This window comes from Pithys albifrons, chromosome 19 (assembly GCF_047495875.1).
Source record: "Pithys albifrons albifrons isolate INPA30051 chromosome 19, PitAlb_v1, whole genome shotgun sequence".
NCBI classification, from domain to species: domain Eukaryota; kingdom Metazoa; phylum Chordata; class Aves; order Passeriformes; family Thamnophilidae; genus Pithys; species Pithys albifrons.
Genome location: NC_092476.1, coordinates 897,846 through 919,776, shown reverse-complemented (window position 1 = coordinate 919,776; position 21,931 = coordinate 897,846). Strand labels below are relative to the sequence as shown.

At 45.1% G+C, this 21,931-nt stretch overlaps 1 protein-coding gene across 9 annotated transcripts in view; it reads left to right on the top strand.

The window, feature by feature from the left end:
* The window catches only part of BPTF (bromodomain PHD finger transcription factor), a 51,962-nt gene that overhangs the window by 8,082 nt on the left and 21,949 nt on the right, over positions 1 to 21,931 (top strand). For 7 of the 9 annotated variants that reach the window (XM_071573705.1, XM_071573704.1, XM_071573700.1 and 4 more), the window contains exons 2-13: positions 3,005 to 3,827; positions 11,844 to 12,067; positions 12,189 to 12,389; positions 12,909 to 13,091; positions 14,797 to 14,952; positions 15,095 to 15,270; positions 16,154 to 16,509; positions 16,778 to 16,909; positions 17,408 to 17,537; positions 18,234 to 18,369; positions 18,897 to 19,112; positions 19,404 to 21,789. In XM_071573705.1, coding sequence (XP_071429806.1) covers positions 3,005 to 3,827; positions 11,844 to 12,067; positions 12,189 to 12,389; positions 12,909 to 13,091; positions 14,797 to 14,952; positions 15,095 to 15,270; positions 16,154 to 16,509; positions 16,778 to 16,909; positions 17,408 to 17,537; positions 18,234 to 18,369; positions 18,897 to 19,112; positions 19,404 to 21,789 — 5,119 coding nt within the window. The remainder of the gene's footprint in view (positions 1 to 3,004; positions 3,828 to 11,843; positions 12,068 to 12,188; positions 12,390 to 12,908; positions 13,092 to 14,796; positions 14,953 to 15,094; positions 15,271 to 16,153; positions 16,510 to 16,777; positions 16,910 to 17,407; positions 17,538 to 18,233; positions 18,370 to 18,896; positions 19,113 to 19,403; positions 21,790 to 21,931) is intronic. The other 2 variants (XM_071573699.1, XM_071573703.1) reach the window with 2 other exon arrangements.

Here is a 21,931-nt window from a genome sequence, read left to right as displayed (position 1 = left end):
AGGAGGAAGGAGATCCACCCCACCAGTGGGACACACACAGTCCAGCTCAAAAGAAGGACCTGTAGCACTCTGACATCTGAGATCCTGTTCCAGTGCCCCACACTTTGCATTTCAGCTCAGCAGCCACTTAGAGGTGCTCCAGATCTATGAGCACCTTGGCAGAGAATGTCCTTCCTTTTCACTGGAGGTCGTTAGACCATTTGGGTTTGTTGGTTTGGGGGTCTTGGCAGGTGTTTGTTGGTTTTTAAAGGTCTCTGGAGTGTTTCTTGGGCTCACAGTTGATGCATCAGTCAGTAATGTGTGTAAGCACAAATTGCTTGGAATTTCTGATTTTCCAAATCACACTTTGTGATTCTCAGCTCCAAATTCTGTTCAATCCAGGTGCAGCAAATATTGATTACAAATTGAAAGGGAAATAGGAAAGAAAAAAGGCACCTTAGAAAGCTTTGAAATACTGTGCCACCAAGTCATTCAAGATAAATACAGTTTCTTTCTAAAACATGCACTGTCTCTGGATCCTTTCCTCCTTTAGCTCTGGAAACCAGTTTATGTGCAGTTCAGAGTTGTTCAAAGCAATTCAGTGTGTGAAGAGAGAAGAGATTTGAGCTGTTGAGCTGTGGGGTGTGATGTGCAGGGTGGGTGGGCACAACATTTGAATGTGCAGAGAAGGGGAGGTGTCACACGAGTTGTTGGGCAAAGGAGGCCCGTGGGTTAAATGCCCTCTGGGTTTCTTACTGTCTCAGCTAGTAGTTTTATTATCACTTTTGAAATTTCTGTGCTTTATGTCAAAGCAAACATGAAAATAGATAAATTGGTTGAATAGAAGGAGTGGTGTGAATAATGGAGCCACACAGTTGCATTGGGCTTGCACCCAAATACAGTTCTGTATCATGCCATAGTGACACACTCTGTGTCCTGATAACACACTTGTTCTACATCTCTAATTAGACCAAAGTGCCTCCTTCCTAAGAGGAAGCATTAGAGATGGATTTTGTCAAAACATGTTAGGAATGCCTTGCTTTAAGGTTCTTTGTTGATGTAACAATACAGTGGCCTTAGATTGTACCAGGGCAGGTCCAGAGTAGACATTAAGAAAGTTTTTTTCTCTGCAAGGGCTGTAAAGCACTGGAACAGCTGCCCAGGGAAGGGGTGGAGTTGTGCCCCCTGGAAGTGTCCAGAAAAGGGGTGTGTGTGGCACTCGAGGACAAGGTTTGGTGGTGAGCGTGGTGGTGGGGCTGGGATCATGGCTGGACTTACCTTAAAGGTCTTTTCCAGCCTTAACTGCTCTGTGATTCCATCCCTGTGGTTGTCCCTTGGGAAAGGGATGTCAGGAAGGATGGTGCATTGGGAGTCTGGTTTTTTAGTGAGGAACAAACCCCTGTGCATAGAACAAATAGAATTCATTGGAGGAGAAAAATCCCCTGAGAAGGATTAAGGAGCCTTTGCTTGGTTCAGCTGTGCTTCATTCTGGTTTGTCTGAAATTCCTGGGGGTGTCACTTGGGATGGGTTTGGGTGGAGCAGGGTAAGGTCCTTGTTCTGCCTCTTGGAGGGCTGTTTTGGGGCTCTTCTGTGTGACACACACCTTGCTCTGCTACAGACACTGGAAAGGGTCCCAGCTGAGAGCTCTGCTGGCTTTGGGGGCGTTTGGCCTCTGTGAGGACCATCAGTGACTGCAGAATGTCTGCTGTGAGGTGCTGTCCTTCTTGGCCACCTGGGCCTGGGCCTGGTCCCACACAAAGCTGAAGGAAACTTCAGGACCCTGAAGCAGTTTAATGTGTGTGTGTGTTTGGCTTTGTGGTCTTTTAAAAGTTATTATCTGATTTTGGATCGTGGTGATAGAAAAGTGGAGTTTAATCCAGAAAACTCCTGGCTGTGACACTCCAGTGTCTTTGTAGTAGTTTTGGCTTTTCTTGGTGTGTTTGCCATGGTTAAAGATTTTCCACTGATTTGTGCCTGTTGGAGGACAGTCATAGAAACATTCTTTCTTTTTCCACAGTCACAACTCAAACTTCACTAAACTTGGAAAGTTATTTTTATCCTCAGATGATGCTGACCCATTCCTTCTGTAATGGAAACGTCTGGCAGTTCATCTGTATTGTTGGAGTGGGCAGTTTTTGCAAAACATTTAAAGTTTGAGGTTGGGAAGGGAGAGCTGTGTCTGGTGTCCTCTCGCTGTACCACCTCAAGGACTGATTTATTTCATTTCTGGAACCATTTGTTGTGCATTATGGTGGTTCTTAAAGGGAGCTGCTCTTTCTGGTAACTCTTTTCCCCCTTTTCAGTGCATTGAAGTTTTAATTGTGGTGTTTTAGGTTCAGCAGGCTCTGTCTTTGGGTATCTGCCTGCAGTGGCAGGTCTTCTCCCCCCTTATTTTGTGTTTTTTTGAGTTGTTTGTTTGTTTGGTTGTTGTTTTTGAGAATTTAGGAATTTTCAAAATATTTTCATAAAACATCACATTTGACTTTTGTTTGTGGCCTGTTGGTATCCAGGAGAAACATTCTAGTCAGAAAGTGGGGGGCAAAGTGCTTTCAGTTCTCTGTTGTTTTCATTTGGTTGCAATGAGCTTTCCTGGGTGCTGTTGCTGGATAGAACAGCTTGCAGTGTTTTAGTACAGAATATCCCTTGTCTGGATTTTGATGCTTCAAGTTGAAACAAGTCATGCTGAAGAAAAATGAGAAAAATTTCTAAATTATTATTTTGGCTGAAAGAAATGTCTTTCTAAGTAATTGAAGCAATTAAATTTCTAGTTGTCTTTTCAAGGATTCTGCAGGTGTGTATTTATGGGAACTGCAACTGCTTTGGTGTCTAAAGCAAGACTTCAGATATCCTGTGCTTTATTTCCACTCTGTTGAAGTATGAGATTATTGGCTGAGTTGTCACACTTCTGTAACTGTGAAGATTGAATCCTTAACTGGCAACAGTTTAGGAAGTTTGACACAGCCACTGATGAGAGGTGTTTAAACCTGTGAAGAGCAAAATTCTGACTGTTGTTTTTTGTTCCAGGTAGGAGAAGACAAAGAGCACATCGTCCTCGTTCTCCAATACTGGAAGAGAAGGATATCCCACCCTTGGAGTTTCCCAAATCCTCAGAGGACTTAATGGTGCCTAGTGAGCATATAATGAATGTTATTGCCATCTATGAGGTACTGAGGAACTTTGGCACTGTTTTACGCCTCTCTCCTTTTCGTTTTGAGGACTTCTGTGCTGCTCTGGTAAGTCAAGAGCAGTGCACACTTATGGCAGAGATGCATATAGTGCTTTTAAAAGCAGTTTTACGTGAAGAAGACACTTCAAATACTACCTTTGGACCTGCTGACCTCAAAGATAGCGTTAATTCCACTTTGTATTTCATAGATGGAATGACGTGGCCAGAGGTCCTGCGGGTATATTGTGAGAGTGACAAGGAATACCATCATGTTCTTCCTTACCAAGAGACAGAGGACTATCCCTATGGACCCGTAGAGAATAAAATCAAAGTGCTGCAGTTCTTAGTGGATCAGTTCCTCACCACAAACATTGCCCGCGAAGAGCTGATGTCCGAGGGCGTCATTCAGTACGATGACCACTGTAGGGTGTGCCACAAGCTGGGGGACCTGCTGTGCTGCGAGACCTGCTCGGCCGTGTACCACCTGGAGTGCGTGAAGCCGCCGCTGGAGGAGGTGCCCGAGGACGAGTGGCAGTGCGAGGTGTGCGTGGCACACAAGGTGCCCGGGGTCACCGACTGCGTGGCCGAGATCCAAAAGAACAAGCCCTACATCCGGCACGAGCCCATCGGATACGACCGGCACCGGCGGAAATACTGGTTCCTCAACAGGAGGATCATCATGTGAGTCAGCTGGAGCTGGGCTGGGGGTAGTGTGTGCTGGGAGCTGCTGTTGGCATCCCAAAGGTGTGCTGGCTGTAGGAAAATCCAGGGCTTGCTGTTCTGTTAGGGGAGTCCTGGAGAAGAGGAGGCTCAGAGGTGACCTCAGCACTGTCTGGAACTCCCTGAAGGGAAGTTCTGGCCAGGTGGGGGTTGGTCTCTTCTCCCAGGCACTCAGCAATAGGACAAGGGGGCACGATGGGCTCAAGCTCTGCCAGGGGAAATTGAAGTTGGAGAGCAGAAAAAAATTCTTTGCAGAGAGAGTGCTCAGGGATTGGAATGGGCTGCCCAGAGAGGGGGTGGATTCCCCATCCCTGGAGGTTTTTCAGCTGAGCTTGGCCGTGGCACTGAGTGCCATGATCTGGTAAAGGGACTGGAGTTGGCCCAAGGGCTGGACTTGATGATCTTGGAGGTCTTTTCCAACCCAATCCATTCTGTGATTCTATGGATGTGGCACTGAGTGAGAATCCACCACGTCTTGATCCAACCCCACTGTGATCACGATATCTTTGATCCAGCCATGTCTTGACCCAACCCCACTGTGATCACCAGCCCAGGGCACTCCGTACCATAGTCTGGTGATCACGGTGGGGTTGGATCAAGGGTTGGACTTGATGATCTCAGAGGTCTTTTCCAACCCAATCCACTCTATGATATTAAAGACCATGTCAGAATCCACTGTGGGGGCTCAAAGGACACACCCACATGGGTAGAGCCCTTCCCAAGTCTTCATGCACAAAGCCTATAGCCATGCATATCCAAAATTAATGTTCTCATAGTCTATATATCAAAAGGAAACAAACCCAAGGCCTTTGGGCTTAACATTGATGAGCCTGAAACACAAGAATGTGAGGAAAAGCCAGGGAATTTTGATGGGAACCCTGCAGTTTCCTGTAGAAGAGAAGCTGAACTCTTCAGTGATGTGCAGGAGCTGGTTGTGCTGTGCCACCTCTCGGGTGGTGCTTGGCTGCCAGGAGCTGGTTTGATGCTCTGCCTTTGAAGCTGAGATTTTTAGAGGCACTCCAAGGAGTTCACCATAACTGGAAATGCAGAAAAGGCTGTACTGAACACTTTAGTGGAAACAAAGTCAGAATAGCAAGACATGCCTGTCTTCAAGGGAAGCATTTTGTGGGTTTCACACCCTCTCTCCCTGCTGAGTCTTGAGCTACAAATGTATCTCAGAACATTAATAGTATCCCACCCCTCTTAGTGAGGGCATCCTGCCCTGGTTTTTTAGCTGAAATTATGGGAACACCTCCACATTTTTCACAGGAAAATAGCTAAATGTTGGTTTTCTTACAAAAGACAGTTCTTATCTAATTATTCTTATAATGGAGGAGAAATAATATTTGAGGGAAATCAATGGTATTGGTAATTTATGAAAAATAAAAGAGATTTTACTAGAGCTCTTGAAACATGATTTATGGAGAAAATCAGGCACAGCTGGGTACCTTATCAGAATTTCATCCAGCAGGTCACAGGGGATGTTAAAGTGGCAGCCAGTGTCCTTAAAAGGGCCTGTGAGCACTGCTGAGGGTGTTACATCTTGCAAAGGAGACACTTCTAAGGTCTCCTGGTAGCCCTTCCAAATGTGGGGCTCTGTCTCTGATGTGTTGTGAGCTGATGCTTTAAGGATTAATTATTGCTGCTCTTTGCTTCCTGTGTTTTCACACTTGCAGAAAGAGTGAATGTTTGATCACTTTTGGCTTCTCTGGGTTATAAATGCCATCTTGTGAAAGGTGCAGGAACCTTTTATACTCTTACCTTTTTTTATCCCCACTCTCTGTGTCTGTGCTCAGTCAGATGCTCTGCAGTGGGTGGTGGATCACTCAGATGGTTCACCAGGATGTGATGGGCAGCCTGAAGCTGTTGAGATCCCAATTCTTTGCCTCAGACAGAATTTTCTACCTTCTGTTTCCAGGAAATGTGTTGAAAGTTTGATTTCCACAAAAAGCCTGCTTGGGAAGGACATGTAACTGGGATTATTTTTGCTCTACTTACTTGTGCTTTAATAACTTATGGTCTCCTCTGTGCTTGGTTTTTGTGTCTTTCCTCTCCAGCTCTTGAGGGAAAGGCTGTTCTAGAGGTGGGTTTGTCTTCACTGCTCTACTCTGCTGGCAGAGGTCTGGGAATTAAATAAAACAATCTCTCAGGAGGAGATTTTAAGATAAATAGGCAGACTTTGTTTCCTCCCTCTATGTAGGCAGATTGTTTCACAGATCAAGTTTAGTTAAAAATAATTACCAATGTTTTTTTTCCCAGTGAAGTGGAGTATTTGATATTCAGAATGTTTTGATACAGGCAATGCTTCAACTTATTTTAAACTCAAATAAATCTTGCAGGTGCTTCGTGGTCCTTTGAAATCTGCACCTGTGAGAGTTGTTGCTCTCCTGTTGGCAGCAGCTTTGTCTGCACTGGGGAAACATCTTCAAAGGTTAAAGGGACTGAGCTTTTAAAAAGCAGGAGTTTGCCTTCCTGGGGGCAGTTTATTTGTTCCAGTGATCATAACTCAGGGTGGATGAAGATGCTGTGGCAGATGTGGGGCAGCAGAGCTTGGGCAGGGCAGGTGGGACAGACAGAACCAGCCCTTCCACTGCACTGCTCAGAGAACTGGGGCCTAATTAAGTTTGTGCCTAATGGGCCTTAACATTTATACTACAGCCAGTTCATAAGGGGACAGCAGTATGCACTACACAGCTGAATTCCAGGGAAATGCAGCTTTAATAGCTCAGTTAATAAACTTTGTACTCTCAGTGCCTTTTCTTTTAGATGCACTCAGCACTCAGTATTGCAAACCCACCCATTCTGCCTTTGTAAATAGATGTGTATACAGTTACACACTGGAAAGATCTTGGATAACTGAAGGATACCTTAAAGGATAATTGCCAAGTGCTAAAACCTGAGATTCATGAAATGATATTATCATATTGACTTTATTAAAATGAATAGAGTGTATTCCCCAGTGCCATGTGATCAAATGTATCAGAGCAAACTAATAGATCTAAAAATAATCTGCACAAATACCCATTTGATATCCTGCCCAGGGGGATTAGAGAGCTGAAATCCTAAATTCTTGCTGGGTTTGTTTTTCAGAAGGGTTTTTAGGGCTTTTTACTTCTCCCCTCTTCCCCTGTAAATATCATAAATCCATCATAACATAGATTTTCTCATCTTTTAAAGGGTTTTGCAGACTTCTTGTTCCTGATACTTTTATGTCCATCACTTGCTGAGGACAATAAGCCTTGTTTGAGCCCTTCATGGGAAAAGTGGGCACTGGGGGGGCCTCCTCGTGCATCCCCATGAACAAATATCAACAGGATTAAAACAAAAACAAAGGGCAAGAGAAAATTCCTGAGGTTTTGGTTTCCAGCTGTTTACAAATTAAGGATGATGCCTCTGGGTCAGTTGCATTTGCTGAACTTGTGAAGATCCTTTCTGCCAGTTGACAAGTCAGGAATTTCAGGACTTGCTTGGTCCCAGTAAACTGCTGCAGTATTTCAACCAGTTCTCTTTCTATCAGTCTTGAGATGCTTTGGGTTTGTTAAGGTGTCTGTGAAGGAGGATAATGAACAGTGTGTGGCTTTCATTTGGCAGCAGGAATAGGGCACACATTGTTATTCTGGATCTTCCTCAACAGACAAGTCCTCAGCAAGGTTTGTCCTGCTGTTTGTGTTCTTAGTGGATCCTCCCCTATTTTCTCCAATTAATTAACAAGGGTTTGGGTCTTCACTTGAATAGATTCCTTTAAACCATTTACTGAATTCTTCAGTTTCTAATTGCATCAGCATGGAATTCAGGGAGGGGTGTACCTCCTGCTGCTACTCCCCAGTGTTTTGTTACTTGAAAGTTTGAGCATCTTCCATGTTGTTGTTTTTGTGGGTCTCCAGACTGGCCCCTGGAGCCTTCCAGGGAACAGTTCCTGGGAGCCAGGGAGGCTGGGAGAGGTAGGAAACACTCTCCTGGTTCTGTGCTCCCTGCTTGGCCTCACTCTGTGTGACTCAGCTGAGTGCCCAGAGACTCCTGGGCTTCTGATCCCAGCTGGCCTGGCCAGGGAACATCAGGGACCAGTCCTGGCCAGGGAATAGAAGGGATCAGTTCTGGCTGGGGACCAGTCCTGGCCCGGGGAATAGCAGGGATCAGTCCGGCCCAGCAGGGACCAGTCCTGGCCCAGGGACCAGCAGGGACCAGTCCTGGCCCAGGGAATATCAGGGACCAGTCCTGGCCCAGGGAATAGCAGGGATCAGTCCTGGCCCGGGGCCCAGCAGGGACCAGTCCTGGCCCAGGGACCAGCAGGGACCAGTCCTGGCCCAGGGACCAGCAGGGACCAGTCCTGGCCCGGGGACCAGCAGGGACCAGTCCTGGCCCGGGGACCAGCAGGGACCAGTCCTGGCCCGGGGACCAGCAGGGACCAGTCCTGGCCCGGGGACCAGCAGGGACCAGTCCTGGCCCGGGGACCAGCAGGGACCAGTCCTGGCCCGGGGACCAGCAGGGACCAGTCCTGGCCCGGGGACCAGCAGGGACCAGTCCTGGCCCGGGGACCAGCAGGGACCAGTCCTGGCCCGGGGACCAGCAGGGACCAGTCCTGGCCCGGGGACCAGCAGGGACCAGTCCTGGCCCAGGGAATAGAAGGGATCAGTTCTGGCCAGGGAATAGAAGGGATCAGTTCTGGCCAGGGACCAGTCCTGGCCGGGGGACCAGCAGGGACCAGTCCTGGCCCAGGGAATAGAAGGGATCAGTTCTGGCCAGGGGACCAGCAGGGACCAGTCCTGGCCGGGGGACCAGCAGGGACCAGTCCTGGCCCGGGGAATAGCAGGGACCAGTCCTGGCCCGGGGAATAGCAGGGATCAGTCCTGGCCCGGGGAATAGCAGGGATCAGTCCTGGCCCGGGGAATAGCAGGGACCAGTCCTGGCCCGGGGAATAGCAGGGATCAGTCCTGGCCCGGGGAATAGCAGGGATCAGTCCTGGCCCGGGGAATAGCAGGGATCAGTCCTGGCCCGGGGAATAGCAGGGATCAGTCCTGGCCCGGGGAATAGCAGGGATCAGTCCTGGCCCGGGGACCAGCAGGGACCAGTCCTGGCCCGGGGAATAGCAGGGATCAGTCCTGGCCCGGGGACCAGCAGGGACCAGTCCTGGCCCGGGGACCAGCAGGGACCAGTCCTGGCCCAGGGAATAGCAGGGATCAGTCCGGGACCAGCAGGGATCAGTCCTGGCCCAGGGAACCAGCAGGGACCAGTCCCTGTGCAGCCCTGCACTTCCCATCTGTGACAACCCCTCTGGTTCCTCACAGGGCAGAAGTAGGGTCCCTTCAGCAAGTGCCAGAAGTTAACATTAATCACTTAATTGTTAATTGAAATCTTAACTAACTTGCACGGAATGATTCGTGCTCCACGCTCTGCCCTGGCCAGCATCTGAGTGCTGCCAGGAAGGCTGCCCAGAGATGGGTTTGCTGTGAGCACACAGACCAACCAGCTTGTGCCATTTCATTTTCTTTTTCAAGAGAAAACTCTTAATTCTTGAAATTCCCTTGCTGAGGTTGCAATAGCCTTCAGTTCAAAACAAACCCTCTGCTCAAACCCCGAGATAAATGAAGTAGAAGGGCATTAAAACACTCTTGGATAACCTCATTGTCTGTTTCCAGAGCATTTTCTGGGCCGTTGTGTAAGGGCAGGGCTGGCTCCAGGTGCTTTCTGCAGAACACCCTCAGTGCTGTCTCTGCTCCTCTCTGTGACCCCAGGGGGTACTGGCTGCAAACCCTCCCTGGTGCTCAAGGCTTTCTCTTGGCTTACCCAGGCAGACTGAAGGCTTTTCAGTCCAGTGGAACCTTGTACCTCTAGAGCAGAAAGGACTGATGGGACAGGAAGAGCCAGATGCTGCCTGGGCTGTTCAAGTGACACCCCCCCCCCCCCGGGTGCTTAGTGTGGATTTGCTGAGCAGGGGAAGGAAGAAACTGAGGAAACACCACCAGAATTGAAGCAAGGTGTCCCACCCCCTGTGCCTGAGCTGCTTGGCTGGCAGAGGGGCACAGGCACAGCTTTCCCTCGTGGAGAGATGGGAAGGTGTAGTCAGACTTGATCTTTTCCAGCCAAAGTGAGTCTGTTTCTATATAAAGCATTCATATTGTTGCAGATCTAGGTCATATAAGAAGATGTATAAATGGCATTATCTCTCCAGCAAATAATCCTCTGACAGGGGTTCAGAATGAAAGGTTAAAGTTGCCTTTTTGGGGAGTAAAGAAATAACCAGCATCCCAATCTGCAGTGGTGTCAGGGGCAGAGCAGCCTCACAACTGCTGCTCTGCTGGGCCTTGCACTTGCCACTTCCCTTGGATGTTTGCCAGGGAAAGCTCAGAAGGACCCATTCCCTGGCCTTGTAGTTAAGCTTTTTGTTTCATCCTTTTATTTCCTCTTGCTGTGTAAAGCTCTATTCTTGCATCCTCATCTCCCATCTTGGGTTTTGGGTGTTTGCCTTTATCTTCCTTTGTTCACTGCCAATACTAAAAGCACTGTCATTCCTGTTGTTATTAAATAACTCTTACTGTAGAGGAAAGATGGTTTAAGCATTAATTTGCCTTTAACATGGACATTAACAGGCCTGGAGTATTCCATAGAGTCAAATGATTGCCAGTGTTCAGCTTTTTGGTGTGTTGTATGTGGAAGGTCTTGCTGAAATGAGCTGTTTTCTGAGCAAACGTGTCAAGTGTCACAGGTTGGTGTGGCTAAAACTGATGGAATGTTGGCAGTTCACAGGAATGAATGGGTGCAGCAGCACTGGTTGCTTTTCATGAGCAAAGGCCTTTATGAGAGAATCTCTTTGCAATAAAACAGGTTTTATCATCCAAACCAAAAGTCTGTTTTGTAATAATGGTTGTGACAAGTTAGTAGTTGAATTTGAAGCACTGTTGCCATTATTAGCTTCATAACCACCTTATTTCAGTGGGATTCTGGCTGGGCTGCAGGTATGAGTTGTTTCAGGAATACACTGTGGAAGTTGCCTTGGGGTTGTTTGTCTTTCTGAATCCCTGAGGCCAATTTTTACCATCTTTAATGTATAAGCCAGGAGAGAGGAACCTGCACCAAACCTCCCACGGATCAGTCTCTGGAGCTGCCATCAGCTTTCCATTCCTGTGGACACTTTGGATTAGGGCTGGCCAGGAGCCTCAGGTGCTGCAGGTGGAGGAGGCCAGGGGGTCCATCAGTGCCACCCACTCGTGTTGGGAGCTCTGGGATGTGCTGTGGGAAGGAGTGGTTGGGCTCATGGCCAGCCTGGAGCTGCTGCTGCTGCTCCACAGGGTGGAACAAGCCAAGCTGCAATTCAGAGTGTCCTCCCTGCACTCGCTGGGGTGTTTCTGGAGCTCCCTTGGCTCTGGTGGAGCTGCTGAGGTGCTTTGGGCACTGTGGGCCTCCAGCAGTCCAGCTGGGCTCGTGGAGTGACCCAGACTAAACAGTGGAAATCCCAGGATCTTTTCAAAGGGTTGTGTTGTGGCTCTTCTTCCCTACTGGTGCTTCACAGGTGGATGTTACAGAGAGGCCAGTATAAAATAATTCATGGATGTGGCATTCTCCCCTTTGGATTGGCTAACTGTGCTCCTTCCCAAATATGCAGGCACAAACACCACCCATCAGGGACTCTGGACCCACACCAGCTCTCACTGCAAATTGTTTGAGACTTAGTAGTAAATTACTGGTTACAGTAAGAGTAAATATAATGAGAATAAACCTTGTTGTCAGGTTGGACAAACCAGTTTTGAGGAGACTCTTCAGAAGCTTTCCCAAGGAAATTGTCAGGAGAACTGAGGGATGAAGAGAGAGAGGGAAACAAGGAAGGAATGTTGAGTATTAAATACAAGTGTCCACAGGTGATTTGTTTGTTCACACTCAGGTATTGCCATTTGATAGTTCTCTGCAGAAAGCAGACTGAGAGTCATTTTTGACATTTATCCAGATATTTTAAAATTAATATTTTCTTTAATACTCCTACAGAGAGGAAGATTCAGAAAGTGAGAAGGATAAGAAGATCTGGTACTACAGCACAAAGATCCAGCTGGCAGAGCTGATTGAGTGCCTGGACAAGGATTACTGGGAAGCTGATCTATGCAAAACCCTGGAGGAGCTGCGAGAGGAGGTGCATCGGCACATGGATGTGACAGAGGACCTGACCAACAAAGCAAGGGGCAACAACAAGTCTTTCCTTTCTGCAGCAAATGGTGAGAGGGTTTTGTTTCATGGGAATAAATGCTGCACTTTGACTCAAGCAGGTGTGTGTCATGTTATTGTGCTCTGCAGGTGGGTGGTTGTTTAGTGATGACAACACACTTTCTATTGTAGATGAAATTTTGGACATTATCAGAGCAAGAAAAGGAGAAATAGTGGAAGATAAAAACACAGGAGATGAGGAAGGAGAAAAGGCCAAAAGTGATGTTGATAATGACCAGACAGATGCTGAGAGAGACAAGGAAGACTCTGGAGACCAAGATAAAACTGAGGAAACACACAATGAGCAAGATGTGGAAAAGGAGAAAACAGAAGGTAAAAAACTCTGACTGTGCTTTAACAGCTGCATTTAAGTGAAGTGAATCTTTAGTGAAGAGCCTCACATTTCTTTAAGTGTTAATGTGATACTTTTTTTTTGTATGGTTCTCTAAGATATTTCTGTAATAGGTGGTATTTGTCAGTTCCTTTGTGCTTGTGCATTGTAGCTGTTTTTCTAGCTAAGTAATTTCACCAATTTTCCTGCTTCTGTGCAGCTTGTAGATCCCCTGCCTTGAGGCACAGGAGGCACTTTCAGGTTGGGATCACCAGGTTTATAGTAAGCCATATTACATCCTTTTCAACTTTTTCCTCATCACAGTTGGTTTGTTCTTTGATTCTCAGTCAACATTATCTCATAGCAAAGGGGGAAAAAGGAAAGGAAAGGAAAAAGCTCAATATTTTTCAGCACTATCAACCAAACAAGGTGCTGAAGTTGCTTTCTGTGGGTGATGCCAAATGACATCCTGAGGCATAATAAAGAATATCCCTAAAGTTTTGTTGTGCATTTTACTGTAGAGGCCACAGTCGTTGGGGATAAAAGTAACTCTGTGACACCAAGTGATGACAACACCACAAATCCCTCTGCAGGAGACAGTAGTTGCCCTGAAGGGAAGAGCGTGGGGTGTCAGTCAGAACCCCCCGATAGCAAGAACGTGGCAGAGAAGAAGGTGGCACCAGAGCCCCCCCTGCAGCTCTCAGGTACAGCAGGCACTGTTACCAAGGCCTCTGGAATTTGGGCAATCTGTTTTTCTCTCTGATTTGTCCACTAAAACCATTCCCAGTGTGCATCACTCATGCTGTTTGCCTGCAGTGCCATCCTTTACTGCTGCGTTGTCATTATTAACATTTCAAAGTTACTTTTCTTCCAACTGGTGCTTGAGACCCTCTGGGACATGAGCATTTGTTTCCATGCCTCCCAGTATGACTGTGGCTGAGCTTTTTGTTCTCTATTTCTTGTATTTTATTTTTCCATGGTGGTCCATGATGATTGTTAGCATCCTCTAAAGTTTGTTTCAAGTTCTGATTTGCTGCTGGCTTGTGTATTATTTTAACCTCTCATTTACTGTATGAGTTGCTAACAAAGCATTTTCCTCCAAGGTTGCAATTGTCATGGCAGGGATTTTAAACAGAATAAGCCCTTGGATCTTAATGTGTTTTGTTCTGCCATGTCAGTGATTCAGAAGTCATCATATATACTATTTAATTTAAAAAAATTAACCAAACTTTTAATTTTGGAATAAATGGCACTTGATTAAATATAACTTAAATTATCAGTGCACCATTCAAGAATTATTTTGTATTACATTTAGAGTTATATTCTGTATTTGCCAGTTAACCAAATGTTGTTCAAAACAACTGATTAGTGTTAAAATGATGAGTATTTTGTTTTCAGTTCTTAAAAGTCTGAACATCCTCCAGCCTGTGCTGTGTCCACACTCAGCGTGTCCTGTTTTACAAAGTGGTGGTAAATGTTTTCCCTCCTACAGAAACAGTTTGTCCTGCAGATACAGAGTGTAGTTCTTGGACTTGTGAAAGTCACTGCATCCAAACCTTGTATAAACTTTCTTCACGGGAGGACAGAATGAAAATTAGGATTAATCTGTGAGCTGTGAACCTCTTAATACTCTTATTTAGTACAGAAATTGTCCCCATATATTTTAGATACTTGGCCAAATATTTTTGCCTGTTCTCATAAAGTTATTAAATGGAAGTTTAGTTGAAAAGTTACACATCCAGTAATTTTGTTTCAGACACACTTAGGGGTTTGTACTTTATTTTAAAGATTCTCTTATGTATTCATCATTATTTATTATACCTTCATAAGACCCATCAGACTGTGAGGAAGGGGCTGATATTTGATGTGAGCTGATACTTTCAGAGGTGCCAATTGAACTGGAATCTCTGGGGTTCCTCAGAATTCATGTGCTGAAGAAGAGACAGTCAAAGACTTGGGGGGAAACAAGGGCATGTGAGAGGTGTGTGTGCTTTGAGAGACAAGTAAAGGACAAGGAAACCCAAAGAGGGAAATCATAGAAGCTGCAGGAAGACCAGATTTCATGAAATCTGTATTCTAAATGCAAAGCAAAGCCTCAGCAGAGAGATTTCTCTGGCTGGATTTATAGCAAAAAATTGTCTTGGGTGAAATATGAATGTATTTTAAATACAAGTATGAATTTCAGTTCTTCAGAGCTGTAGAAGTTGAAACTGCTTGAAACAGAACAAAACCCACTTCCAGGGATACAGTGCTCTGAAGGGAAGGAATATTTTATCAGTGTTTCCCTCCAGTCCTGCAAAACATGTTCTTCTGACTTCTTTTGGTGCAAACTTTAAACTTTCAAAAAATTGCACTGATCCATTTGAAAGAAAAAGAAAAAAAGCTAAAAATGCAGTTGTTCTTTTGTAGAAGAAACTGGCCAGATGATCCCCAGCAGCAGTGGCTGTGCTGCCCCTGCCCAGCCCGAGGCTGAGAACAGCAGTGGCAGTGAGCAGAACGACTCCTTCAGGAGCCTGGAGGATGCTGACAATGCAGAGGGGGCTTCCCAGGCCTCAGAGGACATAGGTAATCATAAATTAATAACAATAATAATTATTAGAGGTCTCCAATTTTTCGCTAAACTTTTCCCTCTTGTAACTTCTGTACGTGAACAGAAAACTCCCAGTTTATAACTCTGTGTTAAAAGCCTTTTTTTCCCCCTGGGCAGGAGAGAAGTCTAATGGGGAAAGGAGTGATTCTCCAGGAGCAGGGAGAGGCACAGGAGGCTCCACACGGATGCTCACCAGGCTGAGGAATCCTGACAGCAAACTGAGCCAGATGAAAAACCAGCAGGTTGCTGCTGCAGCACAGGAAGCAAACAAGTTATATAAAGAGCCCAGAGAGGTTTGTGCACATCTTGGAAGGCTCAAAGGAGTACAAAAAATGTTCTAGAGAAATGCCAATTTATTTAAGCTGTAATAAATTTTATTTAGAAATAAAGAAGTGATTTTGGCAGGCAGTGCAGGCACATGAAAAGCAGGAATAATGAATTTCCAACTGGGGAAATTGGAATGTCACAGGAAGGTTTTTTCCTCCCTGGCCTTTGCCTGTGCTGTCTTGGTTGCTCTCCACAGAGTGATATGCCAGGGACCCAATGCACTGGTATAAATGTTCTGTGTGACTGTGGGTTGTTTGTTGGGGTTTTGGTGCTTTGTTTTGTTTCTGGTTGTTTAACTAGCCCAGTTTATCCAGGAAGGAAGTGTTTGACTGTTGGCAGTTGGGTGCAGTTGGTTGCATGTTGTTTGGTGTATTAATTTTATTTTTTGTTAACTGATTTTCCAAAGAAAGCATTTAGTGTATTTATTGACAAACAAATTGGACCAGTGACTTTATCCATGCCAAGATAATTGTTTGCTTTGCTCATGTCTGAATTGTTTGAAGTACCAAGGGGGGATTCACAGAAAGCCTGAGGTTAGTGAGGCTGTTTTCCCAAAGCTCCCTCCACAGGCATAATGCAGAGCAGAAAAACATGTTCCTGTTTGGACTGGGGAGCCTGGAGAGTGCTTTTTTGATGTTAAGATTGATCCTGGGAATGTCTTAACTCTGTACAGTGATGAAGGACATGGATTAGTGTATTGCTAAACAGTTATTTGCTTCCACAGACTGAGGCAGGGCATTTTTGTTCTTGTATCCATAGACAATTGAAGCCTAAATCATAAATGAATAAATAAATGGAAGCATTGGACACTGAAGTGTGCATGTTTAAACTCCCTCTTTCTCTCCCAAGGTTCTGGTGGTCAACTCTCAAGGTGAGGTGTCCCGAGTGAGCACGAAGAAGGACGTTGTGATTAAAGCAAATATGAACAACTATTTCAAGCTGGGGCAGGAGGGGAAGTACCGTGTTTATCACAACCAATATGCCACCAACTCCTTTGCACTGAACAAGCACCAGCACAGGGAGGACCACGACAAGAGGAGACACCTCTCCCATAAGTTCTGCCTGACTCCAGCTGGAGAGTTCAAGTGGAACGGGTCTGTGCACGGGTCCAAAGTTCTCACCATTTCCACCTTGAGGCTCACTATTATCCAGCTGGAAAACAATATCCCAGCATCCTTCCTTCACCCTAACTGGGCTTCCCACAGGTAAATTAAGACATGGAAATATGCAGTCTTGTTTTACTTGTGTTTTTGCTAACAGTGTTATTGAGCAATGGTCTTTGTGTTTTCAGATGAGTGCTTTGGTGTGTTAAAATATAAGATAATGTGTGTTTGTGATGGGTGGCTGAAAGGATTGTAAATGTGAGCCAAATATTAAAATCTGGGAGTCTTTATCCTCCCCTTGAACCTCTTGACATAGTACAGGTGTCAGTGCATGTGTGTGCCTCAGGTTGCTCCCTGTTTCCCACTTCAGGTCTAACTGGATTAAGGCTGTTCAGATGTGCAGCAAACCCCGAGAATTTGCACTAGCACTGGCTATATTGGAGTGTGCAATTAAACCAGTTGTCATGCTGCCCATCTGGAGGGAATCCCTGGGCCACACCAGGTAAAACTGATAAATATCAAAGTGGTTTTGACTATGAGAACTTACTTTGGTTTACAATTACCAGTTCCTCTAAGCCTGTAAGAATTATATTTCAATTGAGTCAGGCATTCAGCACCTGAAGTGTTTTTTCTCAAAGGCATGACAGGATTTTATAGTCGTTGCTCCTGTTTGTTTTATCTGAGCCAGAGTCTCAAAGTGCTAAAACTTTGGGAGAGTGGAAGAGCAGATTTCAACACTCAGGTCAGTGGAGTCTGGTTTTGTCTCTCATTGTGCCATGGGAGCAGCAAATAGATGTGTCTGAAGTTACAGACAGGTTCAGGCAGCTCTGTTGGCCTCACTGCAACAGCCCTAAAAAGTTGCAATAATACAAAAAACCTGATACTGGGCATTCCTCTGAACTTCAGGTATTTATTGTATTCAAAGGGGTAGTCTGTGCTGTTGACTTCTTAATTTGCTTACAAGATCTTGTACTTAGAAGCACTTAAATCTGTGGGTTAGATTGCGCAGAATGACAGCAATAGAGAGAGAAGAGAAGGAGAAAGTGAAAAAAAAGGAGAGGAAACAAGAGGAAGAAGAAACCATGCAGCAAGCCACGTGGGTGAAGTACACATTTCCTGTCAAACACCAGGTGAGCCTTTCTGTTGTGGGAAGAACAGAGAAAATACAGAAATTGGTGGTTTCTGACTCTTTTCTGGTTTTATTTAAACTTCCAATGGTAATGTCCTTGTGCTACTCCCTGCACTTGGATTCATCCACCTCATCTTGGCCTGACTTTGGTCTGTGTGATGCTCTTGGTGGCACTGCCTGAAGTGACAGGTGTTTGTGTGCCACGTGCAGCCTGTCCCACTGGGAGGGCTCAGGTGCTTCTGGGAGTCCTGTCTGTAGGTCTGTCCCTGCCCAGTGCTCTGCTCCCCTTCCCACTCCCTCTTCCCAAAAAACCAGCCCAGCTCCCTGTACTTGGCACTTGTATAATAAGATGGGGTCTGCTATAAAAACCTCTTTATAGTCTCCTACTCCTTTTGCTGGAGTGGTTCTTTGTTGTAAGTTTATTCAAAAACTGATGTCATCTTTCAGCTTTTAGGTAAATAGATTCTCACTATGACATTAAATAAATAAGGTTTTTAGATGTTACTATGATAGACTCAATTATCAGCAGATATATCTTTAATTTTAGATAGTACATTATTTCACAAATACACTTAAAAAGTCTGTAAGTTAAAGATTTTGGTTTGGGGTTTCTTTAATCATCTTTGGTTTTTAAATGTAAACATTAACAATGCAGCAAATAGTATCATTAATGCTACTGTTTTAAAACTGTGGACAGGTTTGGAAGCAAAAAGGAGAGGAATACAGAGTAACAGGCTATGGTGGCTGGAGCTGGATTAGTAAAACCCACGTCCACAGGTTTATGCCCAAACTGCCAGGAAATACTAATGCAAATTACAGGAAATTGCTATCAAGTAAGTGTTGGCATTGCTTACACAATTTTTAATTACAGTGTATTGTTTCTGTGTGGTATTTCTCGTGCAGACTTCAGGAATAATGTTCCAGGGAAGCTTTCATGGATATCTACAAATCTCTGTCAGTGTGACACGTTCAGTTGTCACAGGCATTTTTTAGCTCCATTAAATTGTTGCAGTTATGAAGTTCTGTGTAGTATTTGTATAGATTTGTATATAACATATAGCCTTGTCTAAATTAGAGGTAGATCAAAATGATGTAGATAATAAAAACCAAAAAGTGACACCTAAAGTATTGGGGGGAGTGTGTGTATGTGTATATACATATATATATACACACACACACATATGTATATGTATATATTAAATATTGCACTAAATTTAACCTGTGGTGTTACCACATAACTGAATTCTCTTTCTGAATTTCACTGCTCATGTACAAATGATTCAAGAGTTAAACTAACACTAAAATGTGGCAGGGTACCAAAAATATTCTGAATAATTGAAATAATTTAATTTGTTAATAGCAAAGAGTGAAGATGAGAAATGCAACTTGGATAAACGAAAAGGGCCAACGAAGGTGAAAACAGAGAAGGACAGAGCGAGGGAGCCCCGAGATGTGCAGGCAAAAGACAAGGCAGATGGTTCAGAAACCCTGGAGAAAGTGAAAGAGGAAAAGTTGTGTGAAGAAAAAGCAGAAGTTGATACAATTTCTGAAAACTTAGACCATGCAAAAGACACAGGTGATAATCTTATGCTGTTGTAAAACTACCTGTTCATTCCCACTGCATGAGTAAAAGCACAGAACCTCAGAAATAACCATTGAGAAACTGTGTGACAGGTTCTGTCAAGGCATTAAAATGTCTCAGGTAAATGGTTATTATCATTCTAGTAGTGTCTGAAAGTTCTGTTCTTTTTCCTTGAAATCTGTTCATATGCTAAAAGTTCCATTTATTTCTTAGTACTGAATGCAGAATTATAGTGTGGTATTCATTGTTGGGGCACTCAGTGATTCAGTTGCTTCTTCTTCACAGTGGAAAAAGAAATCGATGGTGAGAATGACAAAGTCATCAAGGAAGAGCCCATGGATGTAGATGATGTGAAAAGTGAATCCTCCCTGAAGGACGAGGACGGCCCCTGCAAGCTGGATATCATCAATGTCAGCGAGGGCTTTCACTTAAGGACTTGCTACAAAAGGAAGGTGAAGTCCTCCAAGCTGGACGGGCTGCTGGAGCGGCGCATCAGGCAGTTCACCCTGGAGGAGAAGCAGCGCCTGGAGAGGCTGAGGCTGGAGGCTGCTGGGAGAGCGGGGGGCACAGGGGCTGGGAGCCCCCAGGGACACCCAGAGCAGCCACTCAGGAGGGGCAGGGAGGGCACCCAGGGTGACATCTCCGCCCAAGGTCAGCCCTGTGTGTCAGGGAAGAGCCAAGCTGAGGATGCAGAACGTGACTCTCTGCCCATCAGCAGCATCTCCTCAACCAAAACTGGTGAGGAGGATGAGCCTTTGACAAGCAAAGGAGAGGGGCAGCTCCTGGGTGAAGGCTCACCTCACTCCTCTGAAGGAGAAAGCTCCATTCACAATGATGGGAAAGAGAACAGCCCTGAACCCATGGCTGCTAAGTGTCAAGGACAGGAGGCTCTTGGAGAGCCTGAGAGTTCTTTAGTGGATGGTTTGAAACAAACCAGCACAGGAGGCAGAGTCAAATGGGATGTTTCAGACACAGATGAAAAATCTTTGAAACAAAAACTACCTATGACCAGAGTATCTCAACGAGAGCTCGAGAACTTGGGGCCAGTGGTGCCTGAAAGTGGCTGTCGAAGGGATCCTGTGGCCACTCCTGAAAGACCAGAGTCAGATTCTGAACAGCAGAGCAAAGATCCAGAAAACAATTGTATCACAAAAAGCCATGAGGAAACATCGTCCTCTCAAGAAAGTGAAATGGAGGAAGAAATTGCTCCTGTAAAGACTGAAAGTAAATCTGAAAAGAAAATTAAATTTCACCAAAAATCTGCTAGTAAAGATCTGGAACCACTTAAAACAGGGTTGAGTTCTGAAAGAAACTTTGAAAGTCAAACTCTGGAACACATGGATGGGGTGGATGTTAATGAGGATTCACTGAGCTCTAAACTAACAGAGGCTAATGGTCAGAAGAAAGGTCAGGAACTGAAGGTGGAGACAAGCACTGTAAACAAATACCTTGATCAGACAAATGTAAATACTGACAAAAGGAATAATAAAGATGAAGAAACTGAGACAGATGTAGGAAAAGAGAAGTCGTCATTTCAGATGAATGGAAAAGACAGTGCCATTAAAGGGTTATCAAATGCTGACTGCTCAGTGAAAGACACCTGTGAAGCCAGGGCAGGGGATATTGAACCAAAAGTTAATAATATTAATAAGTCCCTTCCAGAACATGAAATAAAACCCTTGACTTTTAAGGAATCTGCAGTAAAACCCTTCATGAATGGTGACATCGTGGTAGAGGACACAAAGGACAAAAAGAACGTGGACTCCAAGTCCTGTCTGCAGAGTTCACCCAGGTCTGAGTCTGGAGAGAGTCTTCAGCCAGCAGGTGAAGTTCCCAAGTATGTGCAGAAGGCTGGACAAAACCAGCTTTCTCCTGAGGGATCTGCCAGTGCTGGCTCTGCTTCCCCACCAACAAAGACTGTCTGTAAAGATAAAAGCCTGAGCAGTGAGACAGAATCCATGGAAACTGAACCCACTGAGGAGGGGAAAGTTCCATCTCCTGCAGCCTCATGTGAGGAATCCACCTTGAGTAGTCACTTTGCTGACCAGAATGGTGTACAGACATGCAAAATGGAAAATATCAATGGAGAAAGCAAAGTCAAGACTGTTATTACTGAGGTGACAACCACAACTTCGACCGTGTCCACGGAATCCAAGACGGTGCTTAAGGTGGCAGAGACTGGAGCTGCCAGCGAGGAGAACACCACAGTGGTTTCATCCACAGAAAACTGTGCCATATCCACTGTCACCACCACCACCACTGTGACCAAGCTCACCACTCCAGCCACAGACAGCAACACTGATGTCATTTCTGTGCAGGAGCACAGCAAGACAGTGGTTACAACAACTGTCACCGACTCCCTCACCACCCCAGAAGGCACTTTGGTGACTTCCATGACTGTCAGCAAAGAATATTCCACAAAAGACAAAGTCAAGTTAATGAAGTTTGCAAGACCCAAAAAATCTCGTTCTGGAACTGCCTTACCATCTTACAGAAAATTTGTTACCAAAAGCAGTAAAAAAAGTATATTTGTTTTACCCAATGATGACTTAAAGAAGCTGGCCAGGAGAGGAGGGATCAGAGAGGTTCCCTATTTCAATTACAATGCAAAGCCTGCCTTGGATATCTGGCCATATCCATCCCCAAGACCAACTTTTGGGATCACTTGGAGGTACAGACTTCACATTGTTGAGGAAAAGTTCAGGGTGTGAGGAAATTAATTGAATTTTAAAATACAAGTGATACACATCTGTGCCCAAAGCATGCACATTTTATTACTCAATAATTTTCTGTATTGTTCAGTAAAAGCAGAA